The 25193-nt window shown below is 49.4% G+C and overlaps 1 protein-coding gene across 1 annotated transcript in view; it reads right to left on the reverse strand.

The window, feature by feature from the left end:
* Positions 1-25193, reverse strand: part of LOC104672077 (myosin-16) — a 76405-nt gene that overhangs the window by 48721 nt on the left and 2491 nt on the right. Inside the window, exons 2-15 of the mRNA XM_010375762.2 lie at positions 22443-22586; positions 17863-18019; positions 16581-16608; positions 15419-15515; positions 14301-14393; positions 12609-12672; positions 11660-11758; positions 9799-9906; positions 8049-8183; positions 7084-7352; positions 4664-4834; positions 3366-3545; positions 1556-1682; positions 722-780 (exon numbers count right to left, since the gene is read on the reverse strand). Of these exons, the coding sequence (XP_010374064.2) occupies positions 722-780; positions 1556-1682; positions 3366-3545; positions 4664-4834; positions 7084-7352; positions 8049-8183; positions 9799-9906; positions 11660-11758; positions 12609-12672; positions 14301-14393; positions 15419-15515; positions 16581-16608; positions 17863-18019; positions 22443-22586 (1731 nt within the window). The remainder of the gene's footprint in view (positions 1-721; positions 781-1555; positions 1683-3365; positions 3546-4663; positions 4835-7083; positions 7353-8048; positions 8184-9798; positions 9907-11659; positions 11759-12608; positions 12673-14300; positions 14394-15418; positions 15516-16580; positions 16609-17862; positions 18020-22442; positions 22587-25193) is intronic.

The following is a 25193-nucleotide window of genomic DNA, read 5'->3' on the forward strand; positions in this document are numbered from 1 at the left end:
TAAAACTGAATTAAAACTCAGCTACATGTGGTTAGTGGCTACCATATTGGGCAGTGCAGAAGAGAACGGTTCATCATTGCAGAAAGTGCCATTGGGCAGCACTGCTCTCAAGGTCTAATGACTTGCTCAAGGGGCCGTGGTTTGCAAGAAGTGGGGCCCCTCCAGATTCAGAGCTGGTTCATTGTAGAATCTCAGTACCAGGAGGAACTGTAGGGTCTATGTGGGCAAAGCCCTGTCCACTGTTAACTTCCCTAATGGATGCTCCCTCCTCCTCTGCTTGGATATCTCCAATGAGGTGGCCTACTCTGCCTTGGGACAGCCTGAGTCTTGAAAAGTGTTGACATCTTTCTTTGTGCAACATCTCCTTGTAGACTGCACTTTGGAAGGTAATGCCCAAACTTCATGGATGTTGTAGCCAGCCCAAGACCTGCCAGCCATCTCTAGGACACAAGATCTTGGGCATTGCTATCTCGCGTGATCACACTGCACAAATCCCTTTACTCTCCAGGTTTAAATCCAAAAATGATATAGTTGGACTGGGGCTTCTGTAAAGCTGTCTTCTGCCCAATGGTCCATTGATTCTGTGGCCTCTTCAGAAGGAAACAGACCCCTCCAGGTAAAGAGGTGATCATAGAGAAATGAAATCAGGCTGCTCCGGGTCATGCAGCAGCAGCCAGACCACCCAAGATTGAAAGGGAGGGTTGGGGGCACCCCTGCTTACCCTGTAGAAGTTGGAGACTGTCATGAAGGAGGAGCCTCTCTTCTGCTTCTTGCTTCCGGCTGAGGAAGGGAGAAGCACGTTTCACGTCAGTACCCAGTATGGAGAAAGGCAGCCTCATTAAGCACACTGCACCAAAGCACACCCATTCTTTGGATTCAAAAAGGCTTGTCTTGGGGCTGGATAAGGGGGACTCTTACATGAGGAAAATGAGATTTACCAGGGAGTGGTCAAACGGGCTGGCTACAGCGTAATTGTCAAAAGAGCTGCTGTGCTCCTTGGGAGGGTGCAGCCTTTTGTGATTTCTGGTGCAAGGTGACAAACAGCTCCCATTGCCTGGGGAGGAGGAAGCACCCACAGACCCCCGGAGAAGGTGCACTTTGGTGGTGAGACCAGGGAGACTGGTGTTTCTGGCCCCACTAATTGGCAACCCTATGGGGCAGCATCCACCAGGGCATTCCTCTATGAGCTCCATGACCTCTATTGGATGAGAGGCAGGGCTGAGCTTGGCATTTGCTTCTGACAAGAGACAGGGAAACAGGAAAGAAACACAGAACATCTGGGTGTCAACTTTTCCAAAGCAGTATCCATCCACCTAGAGGTGAGATGTGCCCAGCAATCAGGTCAGTCATTGGAAGCTCCCAGGTTGCCTCTACATGCCTCTTTTGCGTACCATCCATGGCCTATCTCAGCCACTTTTCATTCATTCATTCATTGGTTCACACTCTCTCTCATTTCACAAGAGTTGAATCAAAGAGTTTTGGTTCCTTCTTTCCATTTTGGCCACAAAATGGCATCAGTACAGGGAGACTGGACACAACAAGGGGTCAGCCCTACCTGCAGCCTCCTCTTCTTTGAAGAGAAGAGCCAGGATTGCCACACTCGATTTCTGGAACAAGCCCACCACTGTTTCATTCAGGGGGTCTTTGTTCTTCTCCAGCCAGCCTGTGATGTTATATCCCACCTGGTGAGGGCAAACACCAGTGCGTAACTTTGAGGTCCAGCCTCCCCCTTTCAGGTGCCACAGCTAGAGCCCCTCCTACAGCTCTCTCCCGTTCTCAGCTCCCAGGACCAAATTTCACTCCCATGTCCTGGGGCTCCAGTTCTTGTCCTGATAACTTGCCTTGTGTCCTGGGATGCCCCTGAAGCCCCATCTGAGTTGGAGGCTCCATCATCTGCCTTCTTGGGCGTTTGCAGTTTGCCCATCTAGGATACCCCAACTCTGAGCTTTGCACATAAACCCAGACTCCCCTGCTACTCTCTCCTGGACTGTGTGACCTTCTCTTGCACAGCTTACTCTGCCAGCCACACTGGCCCTCCCTGACCCTTGGGTCTTTTTCTGCACAGTGGTTTGCTGTCAGTGACTGACTGTGGCTGTAGAATCGTGAGCTACATGAAGAAATCTCTTCGCTGGGAAGCATGCAGCCCGTCTTGAAACACTGTAGGGTCTCTTCTTGCTAGGGGAGCACGCACACTCTCTTACACCACTGTAGGGTCATTGGCTGGTGGAAAGGGGGCTCCATCCATCCAGCACTGGGCACTGCATATATCCAGGTAATTGGACATCCACTAATTTCTGCTTCCCATCTTGCCACATGGTCCCCATTGCAAGGGTAAGGAGGAAGGTGTCTTTCAGGTCCTTCCATTGGGCACAGAGAAGTGAGGTAAGTAGAGGAGATGCCAGAACTTCTGGGCTTGCCATCTCCTGTGCAGCACAAAGTCATTTGTCATCTCTGTGCCTTATTTTAGGGCCTTCTTGGAAATGCACAGGTCCCACTTGACTTTGAATGTTCCATTGCTATAAATAAGGAACTCTTCTCAGTTCAGTGTGGGAAGAGGGGATGGAGAGCTGCAATTTGGTCCCAAGCCTACTGTTTGCTCCAAGTATCGGCCAAATCCATTTTACAAGCAACTGGCATTACGGTTATGGTTGATGGTATCATAAAACCTTGGCCCTGATGCCCAATGCCATCATGACTTTCCTGACAGCTCTGTTTTAAGGCTGCTGTTTCGTGGCAGTCAAGCCCATGGAGGCTTAGCAACCTCTGTGGGTAACAGGAACATTGGCACTTACAGCGATAATAAAATCCCAAGGAAACCAAATGCATTCTCATAAGCTGGTAGGACAATGTCACCTCCCCTATTAATTATGCAAATGCAACCTGAGTCCTGGCTGCACTTAATTTCCCCACTTCCCCAGGACTAAGTTTGTCACGAGTGAAAAAACCACTCTATAAATGTCACCTTGTTGGTTTGGTGGCTACAAGCTGTCAGAGAGCCAAGTTATCAGTTGGGAGTAATTAACGGGCTTGTGGAATTTTTTGTTGTTTATTCTTTTTTGTTCTTTTTGCAAGTGTTATCATTTCTGGCCAAGACTGAACTTCAAACTAAGGGCCCAGACAAGTCTGTGGGCCTGGGCAGGGTGTGGCCTGGACAGGTCTGATAGCTGCTCCCCAATGGATATCTCCTTTAGAGAAGTGATGAGGAGGTGTGAGCGGCGCTCATTTCAATTGGCTGATTACCCTGTTATACCATGGTTGTGCTAGTGGAAGCAGGACGTCTCTGGAGAGGTATGTCAGCATGTACCTACAGTTGTGGCAGCCAGCTGGGACCCAAAACACAGAGGGACCCTGAGGCCAGTACTCACGGTGCCTGCGTAGTGAACGAGCTCAAAGTGGGCCTCGGGCCCCTTGCCCTTGCCCCCCTTGGGCTTCAGGAAGTTGCTGGACTTGCCCAGGTGATTGTCATACAGGGCTGCCTTGAACGTGGCGTCGGTGGCTTTGGGGAAGACACACTGTTCCTCCAAGATGGAGAAGATGCCCATGGGCTGGGAGGGAAGGGAACAGAGTGATGTTAGAGGAGGTTGCAGGTCCCAAAAGAGGCCAAAGTGACACTGAGCCCAGGGCCAGTGTAGAGATGCATCAGATACCCATGTGGCCATCCAGGAAGCAGGACTCTGTGCAGTGACATCTGGGAACAGTGCCTGGTGACATCTGGGAACAGTGCCTGGTGCTCTGTAGCCTTGTCATCAAACACCATGGCCATTAAGACTGGAAAGAGGCTGAATTCATCGAGTCCAACAGAAGGGAAGACTGAGATCTGAAGGGACCAGATAGCTTCCCAAATGCGAATCCCACTAAACAGTGGCCCCTGGCAAGCTTGGCCTTCTGAAAAATGGGGAAGTCAATGCCACCTGTGCTTTTTGATTTGTATTTTTATTTAATTTATTTGTTTTGAGACAGAGTCTCGCTCTGTTGCCCAGGCTGGAGTGCAGTGGCATGAGCTTGGCTCACTGCAACCTCCGCCTCCAGGTTCAAGTGATTCTCCTGCTTCAGCCTCCCAAGTAGCTGGGATTACAGGTGCCTGCCACCACACCCAGCTAATTTTTGTATTAGAGATGAGGTTTTACCATATTGGCCAGGCTGGTCTCAAAACTCCTGACCTCAGGTGATCCACCTGCCTTGGCCTCCCAAAGTGCTGGGATTACAGGCATGAGCCGCCATGCCTGGCCACAACACACATTCTTGAAGGGGACTATTTGCTGAGACCTTCCATATGGATGTGGTTATAGGCGAAACTATTGTATTGCCTGGGTCAGAGCCTGACTCTGCCACTCACAGGTTGTGGGACCTTGGACAAGCGAGTTCTCTTCTCTGTGCCTCAATGTTCCCGTCTGTGAAATGGGTGTAATGAAAGTATCCCCTCCCCCACATACAGTAGGTTGTGATGATCCAATGAATGGTGGCATACAATAGCCCAATGAACAGTAGTCATTGCAGTCACTTCAGTACCCATTTTGCAGATGGGGAGCTAGAGGTCATACCAAGGAAGGTCATCAGTGGTGTCACTGACTTCCCTGAAGCCAAGTGCCACCTCCCTGCATGCGCCAGTGACATCCCTTGGCCCTGGCCTCTCTCCAAGCCCCTCCTTTGAGAAGCAAGTCACCTTTTCCAGGAGGTCGATGCAGGCCTGCAGGTCGAGGCCAAAGTCTATGAAGACCCACTCGATGCCTTCCCTCTTGTACTCCTCCTGCTCCAGCACGAACATGTGGTGGTTGAAGAACTGCTGCAGCTTCTCGTTGGTGAAGTTGATGCACAGCTGCTCAAAGCTGTTGAACTGTGGTGGCAGGAGGGCAGAAAGAGGGGTGTCAGCACAGGCACAGAGAGAGCCTCTACTAGGATTGAATGAAGCGACCACAAGCAACACAAAACTTTGCAGAGGGCCCACTAGTGTCAGGCACTGCCCTAAGTGCCTAACAATGGCCATTCAGCACCCTATGAGAAGCAGCTCTCTGTTCCCTCCTCTACAGAGGCACAAAGTGGTTTAACGCATGCCTCCGGCCACACAGTATGATGTTCAGACCCCAAATCCAGGCAACCAGACTTTAGCCCTGGATGGTAGACAGGTAGATGGTAAAACCCTGTCTCTACTAAAAATACAAAATTAGCTGAGCATGGTTGCACACGCCTTTAATCCTAGCTACTCAGAAGGCTGAGGCAGGAGAATCACTTGCACCCAGGAGGCGGAGGTTGCAGTGGACTGAGATGGCTCCATTGTACTCTAGCCTGGGCAAAAAGTGTGAAGCTCTGGGTCGGGCGCGGTGGCTCAAGCCTGTAATCCCAGCACTTTGGGAGGCCGAGACGGGCGGATCACGAGGTCAGGAGATCGAGACCATCCTGGCTAACACGGTGAAACTCTGTCTCTACTAAAAAATACAAAAACTAGCCGAGTGTGGTGGCTGGCGCCTGTAGTCCCAGCTACTCGGGAGGCTGAGGCAGGAGAATGGCGTGAACCCAGGAGGCGGAGCTTGCAGTGAGCTAAGATCCGGCCACTGTACTCCAGCCTGGGTGACAGCGAGACTCCGTCTCAAAAAAAAAAAAAAAAAAAAAAAAAAGTGTGAAGCTCTGTCTCAAAAACAAAACAAAACAAAACAAAAAACACAAATAAAAATAAAAAAAGAGATGAGGTCTCACCCTGTTGCCCAGGCTGGTCTCAAACTCCTGGGCTCAAGTGATCCTCCCACTTCTGCCTCCCAAAGTGCTGGGATTACAGACGTGAGCCTCTGCATGCGGCCCCAGCCTGAATAGAAATCATTGAAGAAAGAACCATTTTCTTTCCAGGGATGGAAATCACTCGAAATGCTCTATGGATCTGAACCCTGTATGCCTGAGGGCAGTTTGTCTTTTTCTCTGTAGTTTTTCTCCTCCTCATCTGTAAGATGAAGGAGTTTAAGGGGTGATATGGTTTGGCTCTATGTCCCCACCCAAATCTCATCTCGAATTGTAATCCCCACATTGGATCATAGGGTCAGATTTCCCTCATGCTGTTCTCATGATAGCAAGGGAGTTCTCATGAGATCTGATAGTTTAAAAGTATTTGGTACTTCCTGCCTTGCTCTCTCTCTCCTGCCACCATGTAAGATGTGTCTGCTTCCGCTTTGCCTTTCACCATGATTGTAAGTTTCCTGAGGCCTCCACAGCCATGCAGAACTGTGAGTCAATTCAGCCTCTTTTCTTTATAAATTACCCAGTCTCAGGTAGTTCTTTATAGCAGTTTGAAAATGGACTAATAGCCGGCCGCGGTGGCTCAAGCCTGTAATCCCAGCACTTTGGGAGGCCGAGATGGGCGGATCACGAGGTCAGGAGATCGAGACCATCCTGGCTAACACGGTGAAACCCCATCTCTACTAAAAAAAAAAAAAATACAAAAAACTAGCCGGGCGAGGTGGCGGGCGCCTGTAGTCCCAGCTACTCGGGAGGCTGAGCCAGGAGAATGGCATGAACCCGGGAGGCGGAGCTTGTAGTGAGCTGAGATCTGGCCACTGCACTCCAGCCTGGGCGACAGAGCCAGACTCTGTCTCAAAAAAAAAAAAAAGAAAAGAAAAGAAAAGAAAATGGACTAATAAAGGGGGTTTACAAGCTTTTTTTTTTTTTTTTTTTTTTTTTAAAGTGGTGAGCTGATAAATCAGCTCTTCTTAAAAACCAAACCCCTGATTTATAGTGTTTGCCAATTTCCATGGTGTAAATATTCAAGCCATGGCTAATTTCAAGCTAGCAACATGACGTCAACTGGCTCACAAAATTCCTGAAAATAACACAGTCTTGTTAGCCAGTACAGGCTGGCTTCAGCACACCACTCATCCCATCCTTAAAGTTCACACCATTCTTTATGACTTGGCACCATACAAATGAAGCTGGAAATTTCTGGAGTCCAAAAGTCAGAGATCCAGTGGCAAACCGAGATTGGTCTGCCCCAGGTCCAAGGTGAGAAACAAGAGAACTTTATAACTGATATAAGCAAAAAAGTAGCTTATATAAGGAGGACAGCCACCCCAAAGCAAAAACCAAATGCAAGGCCAGGCCCACCTCAAAGATCTCAAAGCCAGCGATGTCCAGCACTCCAATGAAGAACTGCCTCTGCATCTTGGTGTCCAAGGTCTTGTTAATCCTGGCCACCAGCCACTTGAACATCTTGTCGTAGACAGCCTTGCCCAGAGCCCCGATGGAGTTTTGGCACTGTTCCATGTTCTGACCTTTTTGCACAAACTCATTGCCGACTTTGACCCGGGGCCTGGTGATACCTTTCTGCAGTTCACCGGAGTTGAGACCCATGAGATGGGCGACTTTGTCAGCCACTGAGTAGAGATGGAAAAATCAGGTGAGTGCAAGGAAGATGTTGCCATGTCCTGGAGAAACCCGGCAACATCTGTTGTGGCTCAGGGATGGGGTGAAAGGCAGGGTGGAGGAGATCCCATTTTGCTAATGAGAAAACAAAGACGTGGTAGTTTCTACACTTGCTCAAGGTCAGGTGGCAGCTGGGCAAGGTGGCTTAGGCCTGTGATTCCAGCACTTTGGGTGGTTAAGGTAGGAGGATCACTTGAGGCCAGGAGTTTGAGACCAGCCTGGGCAACATAGCAAGACCCCGTTTCTAAAAAAAAAAAAAAAAAAATCAGCCAGCAGCCAGGTGTGGTGGCGTGCACCTGTAGTCCCAGCTACTGAGGAGGTTGAGGCAGGAGGATCATTTGAGCCTAAAAGGTTGAGACTGCAGTGAGCCACAATTGCATGACTGCACCACTGCACTCCCACCTAGGCAACAAACCGAGACCCTGTCTCAAAAAATAAATACAAATTAAAACAACAACGACAGCACAAAACCAAAATCATGTCTTGACTCTCAATTGTGCCTTTCTGAAAATATCAATGTCTGAACATGCATGGTTTGCAGCCACATAGAGCTGGCATATCCCTGAAATGGTCACAAAGCCCTGGAAAGCAGGGAACTCCCCACACTGGCCACCTTGTCCCTGAGCAGCCCCAGCCCCAGCACCCACCCTCAGTGGTATCCACTTCAGCTTGCTCCTCTCTGGGCTTCTGCTTGAACTTCATGTTCCCAAAGTGCATGATACCTCCCGTCAGCTTATACACGGCCATCTTCTCCTCGGCGCTGAAGCCCAGCACATCAAAGGCTTCCTGCAAAGCAACAGAGAGATGACGTCACATGACCCCTGGCCTCTCATTCTACATAGTGGAGGCCATAGGACTGCCACGGTGGGGCCACGCCAAAGGGCCACTGTGGCAGGGCATGGATGCTGGAATTGGACATCCCCTGAACAGGGAGAGTTCTGTTTTCCTCCAAGGGGCCCAGATCAGATGTTCTGCAATATAGTCATTTTATTTATTTACAATAACCTCTCTGGCTTCTGTTTTATCATCTGCAAGATGGTGATGATAAGGATAGATCAGAATGATGTGACAACGTTTAGTCCAGTGCTTGGCACATAGTAAGTGTTCAAGAAAAGGAGGTATTATTATTGTTATTTTATTTTATTTTTTGAGCTTGGGTCTTACCTTTTTGCCCAGAGTAGAGTACAGTGGCACAATCATGGCTCACTGCAGCCTAGAACTCCTGGGCTCAAGTGATCCTCCCACTTTAGCCTCCCGAGTACCTGGGATAACAGGCGCGTGCCACCACACCTGGCTAATTTTATTTATTTATTTATAGATGGAGTCTTCCCTCTGTCGCCCAGGCTGGAGTGCAGTGGCACAATCTCTGCTCCCTGCAACTTCCACCTCCTGGGTTCAAGTGATTCTCCTTCCTCAGCCTCCCGAGTGGCTGAGATTATAGGCGTGCGCCACCACGCCTGGCTAATTTTTTGAACTTTTAGTACAGATGGGGTTTCACCATGTTGGTCAGGCTGGTCTTGAACTCCTGACCTCAAGTGATCCCCCTATCTTGGCCTCCCAAAGTGCTGGGATTACAGCTGTGAGTCACCATGCCCGGCCAGTTATTTTATTTTATTTTTTGAGATAGAGTCTTACTTTGTTGCCCAGGCTAGAGTGTGGTGGCATGATCATGGCTTATTGCAGCCTAGAACTCCTGGGCTCAAGTGATCCTCCCACTTTAGCCTCCTGAGTAGCTGATTATCATAACAGGTGTGTGCCACCACACCCAGCTAATTTTTAAATGTTTTTTTTTTTTTTTTTTTTTTTTTTTTTTTTCGCAGAGACAGGATCTTACTGTGTTGCCTAGGCTGGTCTCAAACTCCTGGACTCAAGCGATCCTCCTGCCTCAGCCTTCCAAAGCACTGGGATTAAAGGTGTAAGCCACCGTGCCTGGCACTATTATTATTGTTAAGGCTTCATGCCAGGTGTTAGGTGAGGGGAAGGCAAAGATAAATCAGGAATTGATTCTGTTGTCCAAGAGGAGAGAGAACCTAGTACACAAATAATCCTAACAGGAGTCATGGGTGCTTAGTGTCGTAAGAGGAGCCAGAGAGTACGGTGGGGAACGGGAGAATGACAGAGTCACTTCTAGCTGGGCTGGGGAGGAGGAAAATTTGCATGAGGTTGATGGCCCCTGAAATCCCCATGGAATTCTAGTTCGACTCTGCAAAGAGAAACTCAGCTTGCTAAAATGGGCTTGGAATAAAACGCTGACTGCAACCCCAGAAATCTCCAGGGAAGATCTGGGCAGCTGTCTGGCAACTCTAGGTGGGCTCGTGTCCCCACTGCCACCCCGATCTAGTGGCCATGCACGCAGAGTCCCAAGCTTTCTCCCCGTCCTGTTCCAGCTCTCCCCACTCACGTCTGTGATCTGCAGCTCCTCCTTGTCGTCCATGTTGTCCACCATGGTGACGCCTTGGCTCACCCAGTGGTATTCCTTAGGGTTGGGGACCAGCAGCAAACTCTCTGCCAAGGGCAGCAAAGCAGGTTAACCAATGGTGGACATGTGGTTTTCTTCTCTGCCATCTCTAACCTCTTCTCCCTTCCTGCCTCCCTCCCTCTGTCCCTTCTTCCTTTCCTTCTTCTCTCTCTCTCTCTTTCTTTCTCTCTGTCTTTCTTTCAACAGGGTCTGGCTCTGTCACCCAGGCTGGAGTGCGGTGGCACAATCATAGCTCACTGCAGCCTTGAACTCTTGGGCTTAAGTGACCTGCCTGCCTCAGCCTCCTGAGTAGCTGAGACCACAGGTACCACCACACCTGGCTAGTTATTTATTTATTTAAAAAAATTTTTTTTGAGACGGAGTCTCGCTCTGTTACCAGGCTGGAGTGTGGTGGAGCAATCTCGGCCCACTGCAACCTCTGCCACTCGGGTTCAAGCGATTCTCGTGCCTCAGTCTCCTAAGTAGCTGGGATTACAGGTGCAAACCACCACACCTAGCTAATTTTTGTATTTTTAGTAGAGATGGGGTTTTGGCATGTTGGCCAGGCTGGTTTTGAACTCCTGACCTCAGGTGATCTGCCTGCCTTGGCCTCCCAAAGTACTGGGATTACAGGTGTGAGCCATTTTTTATTTTTTGTAGAGACAGGGTCTTGCTATGTTGCCCAGGCTGGTCTCAAACTCCTGGGCTCAAGCGATCCTCCTGCCTTCGCCTCCCAATGTGTTGGGATTACAGACATGAGCCACTGCACCTGGCTGAAAATTGCATTTTTATGTGAAGTCTCCCAATCTCAAAATGCTGTTAATTTAAAAGTATACTTTGTCCAAACAAATAAAGCCCACCTGTGGGTGGGGAATGGTACTCAATGCCCTTATTTCTGGCTGGGTTAGGAGGTGTGTGTGTGTGTGTGTAAGACTGAGTCTTCATCCCTCCTCCCACTTTATGTCTGGGCAGGTCTGCCATGGACAGTTGAGCATGTTGGCGCCTGCACAAGGGCATCCAGTTGAGTGGGTGAGTGTCTTCCACTCTCTGAGCTGTGTGTCTGGTGTGGGCTGCGTCTGCCAAGAGGAGAGCCTGTTGGGACTGTGCATGCAAGCACTGGCAGAGCCCATCGTGGTCTTGGGCTGATCCCGGTGCTGCTGCCCAAGCGGCAGGCTCAGAGGCAGCAGGTTGCAGACACAAAGGGTTTAAAGCCTCACATCCCACGTTTATATCCCAGATTTTGCAGGTACTCAAAATTTCATCTGTGAAATGGGCCCACAGTGGTCCTCATCTGGCTATTATGAGGATGCAATGTGCAAATAGAACTTGGAGAAAGTTCCCTGTAACCCATTTGACTTTGTGTGTGTGTTTGTTTTTGAGATGGAGTCTTGCTCTGTTGCCCAGGCCGGAGTGCAATGGAGTGATCTTGGCACACTGCAACCTCCTCCTCCCAGGTTCAACCGATTCTCCTGCGTCAGCCTGCCGAGTAGCTGGGATTACAGGCACCTGCCATCATGCCTGGCTAATTTTTTTGTATTTTTGTAGAGACGAGGTTTCACCATGTTGGCCAGGCTGGTCCTGAACTCCTGACCTCAGGTGATCCACCTGCTTCTGCCTCCCAAAGTCCTAGGGTTACAGGCATGAGCCACCACGCCCAGCCCCATTCACATCACTTTAAACTGAAGACATTATCACAGAACCCCAGGAGTGACACGAGACTCCCTACATAAGGGAATTCTTTCCTTATGGAAAAGAAGAAAAGCAAGGTCGGGGCAGGTGGATAGACATAAAGGTCTTTACCAACAAGTTCAGGCTTCTTGTTTGAGAGAATCTGGTAGAAGATGTGGTAGCTTCTCTCGGCTGCTTGCTGTGAGATGACACGAGATTTCTCTAAGAGATCTGAAAAAGAAGTGAAGATCCTGGTGAGTACACAGCTGTTTCCCTGGAGTTCAGGGCTCCATACAAAGCAGGAACCCCCTCTCCATAAAGCCCAGAACAGTCACCAGTGGTGAGCCCCACGTTTCGCTCTTCCCAGACAGGCAGCCTCTGGGGACCTGACTGCCACGGAGGGAGTCCTGGGAATGGGGCCAGCTTCCTGGGCACTAACAGGCTGCAATCAGAAGGACCTCCCACTTGGTTTAATGCTTCTCTGCTGCTGTTTCGAAATTCCTGTATTATTATTATGATTTTTAGAGACAGGGTCTTGCTGCGTTGCCCAGGCTGGAGTGCAGTGTTGTGATTATTTATTTATTTATTTATTTATTTATATATTTATTTTGAGATGGAGTCTTGCTCTGTTGCCCAGGCTGGAGTGCAATGGAGTAGTCTCGGCTCACTGCAACCTCCGCCTCCCAGGTTCAAAGCAGGAATCCCCTCTCCTTAAAGCCCAGAACAGTCACCACTGGTGACTGTTCACTGCAGCCTCTAACTCCTGGGCTCAAGCGATCCACTTGCCTTAGCCTCCTGAGTAGCTGGGACTACAGGCATGTACCACCATGCCAGGCTAATTTTTCACATTGTTTTGTAGAGATGGGATCTTACTATGTTGCCCAGCTGGTCTTGAACTCCTAGGTTCAAGCAACCCTCCCGCCTCAGCCTCCCAAAGTGCTAGGATTACAGGCATAAGCCACCTCGCCTGGCCTGAAATTCTTGGTATTTTTTAACAAGAGCCCTTCAGTTTTCATGTTGCACTGGGTCTCACAGATCATGTAGCTGCCCAAACAAACCCTCCAAGGAGGGCCTGACTTACAGCTCTCGATGTCGGCTCCAGCCAGTTTCCCTGTGGTTCCAAAGTGGATTCGGATGAACTTGCCCTGAGCAGGGAAGAGAGGAGAGGGATCAGGAGGGAGGTTGGCCACAGCTTTAGAGCAATAAGTGGCCCAGAGTTGGCCAAGGGTTGCTGATCGGGGCCTGCGGGGATGTAACTGGGCTCTATTGCAGTAGTGGATTTCCCACGAAGATAGGCAGAGAAGCACACGGACAGGTCTCAGAGCTAAATCTAGGGTCTGTGGTTTGGGGCATTTGTCAGGGAGAGAAGTGCCAGCAGGAGGGCTGCTACTCTTTGGAATTCTGTGTAGAGACCAGGCACCATGCGAATTTGGAGCACCTCCCATGCTTCTTTATCGGGAGACTTCCATGTCATTCCTCTCTGGCTTGCATGGCAGAGCCATCAGCAAATTCTCCCGGAAACAGGACTCTCTCTCTCTACCTCGGCTGCTCCTGGGCCTGTCTGCACTCACGTCTGTTCCTCCCCTCACCCGCTGCCAGCCCTGTTTTCTGAGGCTTCGTGCAAGCTCACTGGGCTCTGCCGATGGGAAGCCCCAGAGGAGACGGGGGAGTGAGGGAGACGAGGCCGGGCATCGCTCCTCTCTAGTTGGCGTCTCAGGGTGCCTCTGTGACTGCAGCTCCTGCCAGACAGCTGCACTGGTTTAAGAACCCACTAGGACCCTAGGACAGCACCTCTCTTATGTCCCTCCAGCCTGGAAGGAGGTTGCAGCTTCTTACTGCTGTTAATCTGTCTCCCCAGGTGACCTCCCAGCCCCTCCAACCTTGTTGTCGCCAAGGTTCTGCATCAAAGCCACTTGACTTAAATATTAATACTAAAGAGGGTTCTGTTTGCTGATTAGATACTTTTTACCACCCCCCACCCTACCTCCCCAAACACGATCTTGCTCTGTTTCCCAGGCTGGAGTGCAGTGGCATAATCTCAGCTCACTGCAACCTTGACTTCCTGGGCTCAGGTGATCCTCCCACCTTAGCCTCCTAAGTAGCTGGGACTACAGACATGCATGGCCATGCCCGGCTAATTTTTATTTTCTATAGAGATGGGGGCTGGTCCCGCTCTGTTGCCGAGGCTGGCCTCAAACTGCCTGGGCTCAAGGGATCGTCCTGCCTTGGCTTCCCAAAGTGCTGGGATTACAGGAGTGTGCCACTGTGCCCAGCCTCCTTCTTTTATGCTAATAGAGATTTTGTTTTTTTCTTTGTTGAGAAATGTAAGACTTGGATACATCAAAGAAAACCAATTTCTGAGGGGGAAAAAAAAAAAAAAAAGTTAACCCTATCCGGGTCTCTGCAGAACCCAGAGAATGTTTTCGTACAATTGAAAAATTCTACGTGCTTCATAATTGATCTTTTGATACAAAATGACCTGTTAAATTTGCAATTTGTAGTTCTCGGTGTTGAGGCTGATTGGACCGGTTAGGAAGAGTCTTCAAATCTTGAATTGAATTCCACGAGGGATTATTTGTCTTTTGAATTAGTTTTGCCTCATTGCCAATTTGATTCTGATTGCTGTGCCTTAAACATCTCTGAGAAGGGGATGTCTTCACTTGCCCCACACTTTTGACCTTAATTTAAACCAGCCTCAATTTCCTTACCTGGGGCAGAGTCATGACACCTGTCTCACCACCCAGGGGGCCTCTCATGCAGCCCCCACACTTACGAAGCGAGAGGAGTTGTTGTTCCTGGTGGTCTTGGCGTTCCCGAAGGCCTCCAGCACAGGGTTTGCCTGGATGATTTGATCCTCCAGAGACCCCTGACACAGAAAGAAACCCAAAGTTAGTTGAGTTGGCCGCTGCCTGGGAGACCAGGGCTGAGGGACTGGGCTCGCAAATGACAGTGGCTCATGTGCTGGGAACCCAGGAGGATAATGGCCTTGGGGCGGCCAGAAAATCAGGGCCAGAGGGGCTGCATGTAGTAACCTGGGAGGAGGGCCACTGCCTGACAGCGTCTGTCCCTCTGTGGCTCCATGACACTGGGACAGGCACCTGGGGACATGGGCAGCCACTTGGACTTGATCCCTAGCTACTGTTTCCTCACTTTGCTGTTGGCAGAGAGCCCTCTGAGCAAGTCTGAAACCCCTCCCTACACATCCCCCCACCTCTTTTTTGAGACAGGGTTTTGCTCTGTTGCCCAGGCTAGAGTGCAGTGGTGCTATCTGGGCTCACTGCAGCCTCCAACTCCTGGTCTTAAGTGATCTTCCCACTTCAACCTCCTGAGTAGCTGGGACTACGCACGTGCCACCACTCCCAGCTACTTTTTAAAGTTTTTCGTAGAGATGGTGTCTTGCTATGTTGCCCAGGTTGGTCTCGAACTCCTGGACTCAAGCGACCCTCCCACCTCAGCCTCCCAGAGTACTGGAATTATAGGCATGAGCCACTGTGCCTGGCCTCTGTCGGCCTTTTACAGTTGCCTTAGCTGGCTGCCCAGCTAAGGCTCTTTGTGCCCCTGGGGCAGCCAGGGCCTGCAGAAGCCACTTAACAGGCAGCGAACTTTCCTGTTTCTCCTCTGCCAAGTACAAGGGGCTCTGCTACCCATCCTTCCGGAAGCAGACATGGCCTGGGGCAGCAGAACAAGTCCTCGGGGAGAAGACCCTGATTTATGGCCACCTTCTCCCTGTGTGACCCCATCCAAGTCACTTTGCTGTAAGCCTCAGTCTCCTCGTCTATAAAATGGCCCTAAGCTGTGAGCAGCTGTGAAGATTGAAGGGTTGCCACTGTGTGTGTCACAGAAGCCTGAAGACGGGGGAAATAGACCCTGGGCCCACCCAGTCAACTCTACCTTCTTATCTGTGGTCTGTTTGCCAGTTCCTCCGATGTTGGCAAAGTACTGGATGACCTTCTTCGTGTTCTCAGTCTTACCAGCACCAGATTCTCCGCTGCAGGTGGAAAAAAAGAGCAGACAAGAGAAGCGGGAAGAGGGGGCGGTCAGCCGCAGAGAAAAGAAGCAAGAGCAGCCTGGCCAACAAGGTGAGACCCCATCTCTACTAAAAATACAAAAGTTAACCAGGCACAGAGGCTCATGCCTATAATCCTAGCACTTCGGGAGGCCGAGGTGGGAGGATCACCTGAGGTCAGGAGTTCGAGACCAGCTTGGCCAGCATGGTGAAGCCCCGTCTCTATTAAAAATACAAAAATTAGCCAGGCATGGTGGCACATGCCTGTAATCCCAGTTACTCGGGAGGCTGAGGCAGGAGAATTGCTTGAACCCAGGAGGCAGAGCTTGCAGAGTTGAGATCGTGCCACTGCACTCCAACCTAGGCCACAGAGTGAGATTCCATCTCAAAGAAAGGAAAAGAAAAGTGCTCTTTTCTTTCTTTCTTTCTTTCTTTCTTTCTTTCTTTCTTTCTTTCTTTCTTTCTTTCTTTCTTTCTTTCTTTCTTTCTTTCTCTCTCTCTCTCTCTCTCTCTTTTTTTTTTTTGAGAGAGGCTTTTGCTGTGTCATCTAGGCTGTAGTGCAGTGGTGTGATCATAGCTCACTGCAGCCTCAACCTCCTGAGCTCAAGCAATCCTCCTGTCTCAGCCTCCTGAGTAGCTGGGACTACAGGTGTGCACCACCACACTGGCTAATTTTTTGTGGAGATGGGGTCTCACTATGTTGAACAGGCTGGTCTCAAACTCCTGGGTTCAAACGATCCTCCTGCCTCAGCCTCCCAAAACCCTGGGATTACAGGTGTGAGCCACCACACCTGGCCTCAAAGGTACACATTTCTGTTCACATTTCACCCTCTAGCTAGGACAGACAGGCAGGTGGGGAGGTCCAGGAGACAGGGAGGCCACCCCATCAGTTTAGCAGGTGCAGCCTCACCCGCCCTGCTAAGCCCACTCACTGCCTGCAGAGTTCCAAACAAAGTCCCACAATAAATTCTAGGAAGGCTTAATTATATGTGTAAGACACAGATCTAATTATATGTGTATAGACTGAGAAAGGGAAGAGACACTTACGTGATTAGCATGGACTGATTTTCACGATCTGTAGGGAAGAAAACAAGAAACAGGAAGGTGTAATTAGGAAACATTTAGAAACTAGGCATTCAACAATGCCCCAGCCAGTCAGGGCTTCCCCAGATTCCAACTGGCTTAGACTGTGGCCTTGGCTACACTTGGAGGCCAAAATCCAGGATCCTGTGGGATCTGTGGCCCCGTGCCCATCCCTGCAGTGTTCACACTTGCAGAAAGGATCAGGAATTCATCAGCCACTCTTTCTACCAGCCCAGAGTTGCCATAAAGCTACCCAGCCCTAAGCAACATAAAGAGAAATGAGGACAAAAATCACAGAGGGCTGGACAGCATGACTCACGCCTGTAATCCCAGCATTTTGGGAAGCTGAGGCTGGAGCCTAAGAGTTCAAGACCTGCCTGGGCGAGATGGTGAAATCCTGTCTCTACAAAAAATTAAAAAATTATCTGGGCATAGTGGAGCATGCCTACAGTCTCGGCTACTCAGGAAGCTGAAGCAGGAGGATTGCTTGAGCCCAGAAGTTCTAGACTGCGGTGAGCTAAGATTGCACCACTGTACTCCAGCCTGGGCAACAGAGACCCCGTCTCTTAAATACAAATCACGGCCGGGCACGGTGGCTCACGCCTGTAAACCCAGCATTTTGGGAGGCTGAGATGGGTGGATCACCTGAGGTCAGGAGTTCAGGAGCGCCTGGCCAACATGTTGAAACCCCATCTCTACTAATAATATAAAAATTAGCTGGGCATGGTGGCACATGCCTGTAATCCCAGCTACTTGGAAGGCAGAGGCAGGAGAATTGCTTCAACTCAGGAGGTGGAGGTTGCAGTGAGCTATTGCACCATTGCACTCCATCTTGGGCGACAAGAGTGAAACTCCATCTCAAAAAAAAAGAAAAAAAGAAAAAAAATCACATACAGGAATCACTATAATATGCAGCAAGGATCATACAGGTAATGGTTAAGAGCATTAACTTGAGCTCTGAGCAAGTTACTTACCTACTTACCTTGGTATCCCATGGGTTTGTGAAGCTTAAATGAGATAAGGTGTGAGGTAGGGCTGGTGCCTAGCAAGTGCCCAGCACACTCACTGAGCCCTGGCACCTGGTAGCAGTAGCTGCTGCTCAACATTTAGCAAAGAACTTCAACTGGTGGTGCAGAGTCAGGGTTAGGATGGGGTATCACAAAGTCTTAATGCGCCTGGAGCCACAATGGCAAAGGAAGGCTTGTCTCCCACAACCCCTGCCCCAGCAGAGCCCATCCTGACGCACCCATGAGCATGTCGTGGTAGGCGTTGTCAGAGATGGAGAAGAGGTGAGGTGGCATCTCTGTGCGCTTCTTGCCCTTGTACATGTTGGCCACACGGGCCCCGTAGATGGGCAGCCACTTGTAGGGGTTGACTGTCACGCAGAACAAGCCCGAGTAGGTCTGGTGGGAGGGAGGGAAGATGGTCAGCTGGTTCTTCCTCCTGGTACCCTTTTCCCCCAGTGAAGTTCCTTTCAGGCCCCAGTTTATCAAAGAGCAAGCTGTGAAGAAGGTAAGCTTTCTGCCGGGTGTGGTGGCTCATGCCTGTAATCCCAACACTTTGGGAGGCTGAGGCGGGTGGATCACCTGGGGTCAGACCAGCCTGACCAACATGGTAAAACCCTGTCTCTACCAAAAATACAAAACAATTAGCTGGGAGTGGTGGTGCGCATCTGTAATCCCAGCTACTCGGGAGGCTGAGGCAGGAGAATCGCTTGAACCTGGGAGGCAGAGGTTGCAGTGAGCCAAGATCATGCCACTGCACTCCAGCCTGGCGACAGAGTGAGACTCCGTCTCAAAAACAACAAAACTCAGCCTTCTGGAGGCAAAATCTTTTGAGTATCTGAGTCTGTTTTCATTAAGCTAAATGAGGCTTATCTTTAATATATATTTGTTTTTGTTTTCTTTTGGTTTAATTACAGACACTCCTCAACTTAAGATGGGGTCACATCTAGATAAACCCATCATATGTTGAAAATATTGTATTGGAAGTTGATTTATGATATTTTCAACATATGATGGGTTTGATCATAAATCGAGGAGTGCATTGAATGTGTATTGCTTTTGCCCCATCATAAAGTCGAAAATCATTAACTTGAACCATTGTAAGTTGGGGTCCATCTGTATTTGAATAGGTAACACTGTCACTGTGGCAACATATATACTGCAAAATATATACCACTTGCTCCCTGTCCACCCCTACCCTCACCACAGGTAAATGCTGGGCTAGTTTCTTTTGCTCCCTTCCATATATATATATATATTTTTATCTATATGTATTTTGTAGACGGAGTCTCATTCTGTCACCCAGGCTGGAGTACAATGGTGCCATCTGGGTTCACTGCAACCTCTGCCTCCCGGATTCAAGTGATTCTCCTGCCTCAGCCTCTTGAGTAGCTGGGACTACAGGTGCACACCACCACACCAGGCTAATTTTTGTACTTTTAGTAGAGATGGGATTTCGCCATATTGGCCAGGCTGGTCACAAACTCCTGACCTCAAGGGATCCACCCACCTTGGCCTGCCAAAGTGCTGAGATTACAGGCGTGAGCCACTGCGCCCAGCCTATAGTACTGTTTTATATCTTGCTTTTGCCACTTAATATATCTGGCTTTCCATGAGAGTCCATTGAGACATGTCTGGGGTGATTCAAAAGCTGTGGAATCTTCACTGTGTGGATTCAGCTCCCTACTTGTGGCAGCTGGGTTTGACCACCTGTCTTTTTCTTTCTTTTTCTTTTTCTTTCTTTTCTTTTTTTTTCAGAGACAGAGGCTTGCTCTGTTTCTCAGGCTGGAGTGCAGTGGTACGATCATAGCTCACTGCAGCCTTGACCTCCTGGGCTCAAGTGATTCTTCCACCTCAACATCCCAAGTAGCTGGGACTACAGGCATGTGCCCACTAAGCCTGGATAATTAAAAAGTTTTTTTTGTAGAGATGGGAGTCTTACTGTGTTGCTCAGGCTTGTCATGAACTCCTGTCCTCAAACAATCCACCCACGCTGGCCTCCCAAAGTGCTGGGATTACAGGCATGAGCCACTGCACCCAGCCTTGACCTACTCTTAAAAAGAGACCCCAACTTTCTTTTCACTCCAAGATTGCAGTTTTGTAGGAAATCACTCTGTTTAAAAAAAAAAGAACAGAAAGGCCAGGCGCAGTGGCTCATGCCTGTAATCCCAGCACTTTGGGAGGCTGAAGCAGGCAGATCACGAGGTCAGGAGTTCGAGACGAGCGTGACCAACATGGTGAAACCCTGTGTCTACTAAAAATACAAAAATTAGCTGGGCATGGTAGAGCATGTTTGTAATGCCAGCTACTAACAGGGCTGAGGCAGGAGAATCGCCTGAACCTGGGAAGTGGAGGTTGCAATGAGCTGAGACTGCGCCATTGCACTCCAGCCTGGGCGACAGAGTGAGACTGCATCTCAAACAAACAAACAAACAAACAAACAAACAAACAACAAAACCCCAGAAAACCAATTACATCATTAAATAAATGAAGAGCAGGAAGAATAAGTGAAGATGGGAAATGGCCAAATCTATGAATCTTAAATTTCCCTTCTCCTTGCTGGACAGTCACATTGACCTCTAAACCTTCCACCAAATACTTGGTTTCAGTTCAACTTTAAACCCTTCCATTTTGAACCAAGTAAGAATAACTGCTCCCCATCCACCCCTCTCCCTGCCACCACCTTCTCCTTAGCATGACTGGGATATGTTGAATTTTCGAAAGGAAACTTATTAAGTAGAGACTGATCCGCAAGAAAAAAGACAAAGAGATGATGAAGGAAACCCAGTGGAACAGCTGAGAGTATGACACATGGTGTCTCATCCCGGGACGCCAGCCATGGAATCACTCTTCCCCTCCAGCCTGTCTCAGCTGTGGGGTGGGGGCAGACAGCAGCCTGGAAGCCAGTTACCTCCCTGCTGTGGTCAGGAGGAATTGAGAGAGAGAAGCAGCTGGGATCATGGGAGCAGCCCTTGCCAGCTAGAGTTGTTGCACTAGTGGCTCTATCAAGGCGCTTTAATGTAGGAGGGGACTCCCTGCCCTGGTCTCTCAGGCTATATTCCACAGAGCCTGCAGTCCCTTAGCCCAAAGTCATGATGTGGTCACCCAGGAGGAACAAGGGCTTGCATGCAGAACAGCCCCAGGTAAGCCCTGGCCCTGAGCTTGACCTTTGAGCCTGCATCTTGACATTCTCAGCCCAGGCTCCAGGCTCCAGGCTCAGCCAGGAGTGGGTGTGGCTCTTTCTCGCTCTCTTTTTTTTTGAGATGGAGTCTCCCTCAGTTGCCCAGGCTGGAGTGCAGTGGCACGATCTTGGCTCACTGCAAGCTCTGCCTCCCGGGTTCCCACCATTCTCCTGCCTCAGCCTCCTGAGTAGCTGGGACTACAGGCGTCTGCCACCACCCCCGGCTAATTTTTTTTTGTATTTTTAGTAGAGACGGGGTTTCACCGTGTTAGCCAGGATGGTCTCAATCTCCTGACCTCTTGATCCACCTGCCTCGGTCTCCCAAAGTGCTGGGATTACAGGCGTGAGCCACCGCGCCTGGCCGGGTATGGCTCTTTCTAGACCTGGGGTCCAAGGATGCCCTGCTAACCTCCAGACTTAGCAAATATCTTCAAGAGCTTTTCAGAGAACTTCCAGCACCACCTGGGTCTATGGTGCTGCTGGGGCCTGAATCTAGAACCACAGTAGTATTAAAGCAGGATGAATCTGGGGCCACAGAAGCCCTCTTGGCTATAACCATACACCCAGGGAGGGAGAACCCCCGGCAGGCCCTTACCTGGGAATCAGGCTGCACCTTACCTATTCCTACCAGATAAGCCTCTTTCCTTTTTAGTAAAGACATCTAGAGAGGCAAACACCCACACATCCTTAGACAACCCATTTTGGGAGTTAAGCTGCAACACCTTCAGAAAATCATCTTTCTGTCTTAAGATTTCCAAGATGCTCAGAGGACTGATTGTAACTCACTCTGGTCATTATGTCAGACAAAGTGAAACTGAACTTCTTCAAGGATGCAGTCTGTTGTCCTTCCTAAGTGCCTCAGGCTACAGTTACATCACATTTCCTCCATGTTTGTTGGATGGATGGGTGGATGAGTGTTTTGATGAATGATTGAATGGATGGATGGATATTTGGATATTTGGTGGGGTGGATGAGTGGATGGATGGATGGATGGATGGATGGATGGATGGATGGATGTTTGGTTGATGGATGGAGGGATGGATGTTTGGGTAGGTGGATGAATGTTTGGATGTTTGGATTGATGGATAGATGTTTGGATGGATGGATAGATGTATGGATGTTTGGCTAGGTGGATGAATGTTTGGATGTTTGGGTTGATGGATAGATGTTTGGATGGATGGGTAGATATTTGGATGGATGGATGGGTGTTTGGATGGATGAATGTTTGGATGGGTGAATGTTTGGATGGATGTATGGATGGATGAATGGATAGATGGGTGAATGGATAGATGGATGGATGGACTTCTAATAATGGCCCATGAAGTCACTAGGGGAAAAATGATGTTTTGATTTGAGAGTTTGAGGAAGAGGAGTGGAGCCTGAGGAGGAAGATTTTTGGGTGACAGCCTTAGCAAAATGTGTTTCAGCTGCTCATGGAGATGGTGCCATTACTGAGATGCCGAAGGCTTTGGGTGGAAATTCTAACATGTCAGAAATGTGGTCCCTGTGCCTTTGTCTAAGTCATAATGTGTATTGGGAGCTGGGCAGGGTGGAATAGCCACCCCCCTCCTCATCAAAAGAAGAGCAGAAGATCTGCAGTCACTCCTTCCTCCCCGTGCTCACCCCATCCCCGGAACTCACGTAGATCCTCATGTTGGTGTAGCGTTGGCGCAGATTGTCTAGGACACTGGCCTCATTCAGGAAGGTCATGTCTGCCATGTCGCTGGCCTGGTAGAATTTGGGTGGGTTCATCTGCTGGATATCATCCTTCTTCACAGTGAGTGTCTGGGGAGGGTCAAGACACAGCAGCACAGGCATCAGGAAATAGTCATGATGCCCCCAGGCATGGGGCATCTGGCCCAGGTCACCATACACCCTCTGGAGTCCCAGAAGGAGATGGAGTGGAGCATCCAGTGGACCCAAGTCCTGGTCCAGCCACATCCCCCTGTGTGTCCTGGGATGGGGAGGCACTTCTGAGGCCAATGCAGCTTCAACTGCCTCCTCTCTGATGTTGAAATGACAGTAGTCTCCTTGGCAGGTTACTGGGAGAATTATATGAACTGAAGTGGAATCAGGTAGAAATACCTTATAAACTATGACATTCCCTCCCTATGTTACAGAGAACCTCTGGGCTGTGCTTCTTTTCCAGCCAAATCCATCCTGATAGATGATCAGAGCTTACTCTTTGATCCCATGAACACTTTGCAAAGATGTGACTCTTGGCTCTCTGCCTTGAGAGTTAGCGGTGATTTTGAAATAGCAATGAGCTTTTCCATTTCACTTTTTTTTTTAAAAAAAGACTAAGTGCAGTAATGAGAAGGGTGGGTGGAAGAGTGGAACAAGGATTTTGATCTGTAACTGACCATGAACAATTAATTGAGATAACTCACTACTTCAGACCAGCCAAACTTCTTCATTTTTAAATTTTTAATTTAATTTTATTTTTTGAGACATAATCTTGCTCTGTTGCCCAGGCTGGAGTGCAGTGGTACAATCATAGCTCACTGCAGCTTCGATCTCTTGGGCTCAAGTCATCCTCCTGCCTCAGCCTCCCGATTAGCTGGGACTACAGGTGCACACCACCACGCCTGGCTAATTTTTAATTTTTTTTTTCTAGAGACAAGGTCTTGCTATGTTGCCTATGCTGGTCTTAAACTCTTGGCCTCCAATGATCCTCCCATCCTCGCCCCCAAAAGTGTTACAGGTGTGAGCCACCACATGTAGCCACTGTTCCATTTGAAAAAAAGACATTCCCTTGCTCCCTGCAAGCCACCTTCAAGGATAAAATCGAAAGCAAGCAAGAAGAGAAGAAAAAAAAGAAAACAGCAATGAGCGTTCATCAGTAGGTGTGTTTGCGCTCGTGCCACATGGGCAGATCTCTTCCCCATGCTGCACCCCAATTTCTTCATCTACAAATGAAGACTAGGCCGGGTGCAGTGGCTCATGCCTGTAATCTCAGCACTTTGGGAGGCCTAGGTGGGTGGACCACTTGAGGTCAAGATTTCGAGACCAGCCTGGCCAACATGGTGAAACCCTGTCTCTACTAAAAATACAAAAATTAGCTGGGCGTGGTAGCGCACACTTGTAATCCCAGCTACTTGGGAGGCTGAGGCAGGAGAATTGTTTGAACCCAGGGGGCGGGAGTTGCAGTGAGCTGAGATCATGCCGCTGCACTCCAGCCTGGGTGACAGAGCAAGAAAAAAACAAAAAAACAAAAACTAGCGCCAGCTCTTAAGAAGCTCCAGCATAGGCCGGGCGCGGTGGCTCAAGCCTGTAATCCCAGCACTTTGGGAAGCCGAGACGGGCGGATCACGAGGTCAGAAGATCGAGACCATCCTGGCTAACATGGTGAAACCCCGTCTCTACTAAAAAATACAAAAAACTAGCCGGGTGAGGTGGTGGGCGCCTGTAGTCCCAGCTACTCGGGAGGCTGAGGCAGGAGAATGGCGTAAACCCGGGAGGCGGAGCTTGCAGTGAGCTGAGATCTGGCCACTGCACTCCAGCCCGGGCGACAGAGCGAGACTCCGTCTCAAAAAAAAAAAAAAAAAAAAAAAAAAGAAGCTCCAGCATCTGGGATCAAAGCTGAAGACACACGAGCTGGAAAACAAATATCTTTTGGCTGCCTGCAGCCTTAGATGTGAGGCCTGAATCCATACTGGGATTTCTGGGACTTTTAATAATTTATTAGTACAATAGGCAGATAATTTGAAATCTGACAGTTCTGGAAAATCCACCCCAACTCCCTGTAATGGTTACCACACCCTTAGTAAATCAAGCTGTTTTTTGTTTGTTTTTGTTTTTCTGAGACAGAGTCTCACTCTGTCACTCATGCTGAAGTGCAGTGGCATGATCTCAGCTCACTGCAACTTCCGCCTCCTGGGTTCAAGCAATTCTCCTGCCTCAGCCTCCCGAGTAGCTGGGATTACAGGTGCAGGCCACCATGCCCGACTAATTTTTGTATTTTTGGTAGAGATGGGGTTTCACCATGTTGGCCAGGCTGGTCTGAAACTCCTGACCTCAGGTGATCCTCCCTGCCCGGCCTCCCGAAGTGGTGAGATTACAGGCATGAGCCACTGTGCCTGGCCTCAAGCTGGGTTTTATTCTGAATTCATTTCCAGGGATTTCCAGATCTCTGGTCCTCGTCCACGTGCAGACACTTCACTTTCAGCAGAGGAATGGAGAACTTGGCCTTTATTTTAGGAGCCAGGGAAGCCAGCGTCACAGGCTCCATCTTTTCTGCTCCAAACCTGGCTGGCCAGCCCTGTCTGCTGCAGATACTCAAGGAAATTGTGTTGTCCTTAAGTGTGCATCCAAACTTGGATGCACTCTGGGTCTCCACTATCATCACCCATCATTTCTCACGACACTGCAGCACTCTCCTCTCCAAAACTA

The sequence above is a fragment of the Rhinopithecus roxellana genome, chromosome 6, assembly GCF_007565055.1.
Source record: "Rhinopithecus roxellana isolate Shanxi Qingling chromosome 6, ASM756505v1, whole genome shotgun sequence".
NCBI classification, from domain to species: Eukaryota; Metazoa; Chordata; class Mammalia; order Primates; family Cercopithecidae; genus Rhinopithecus; species Rhinopithecus roxellana.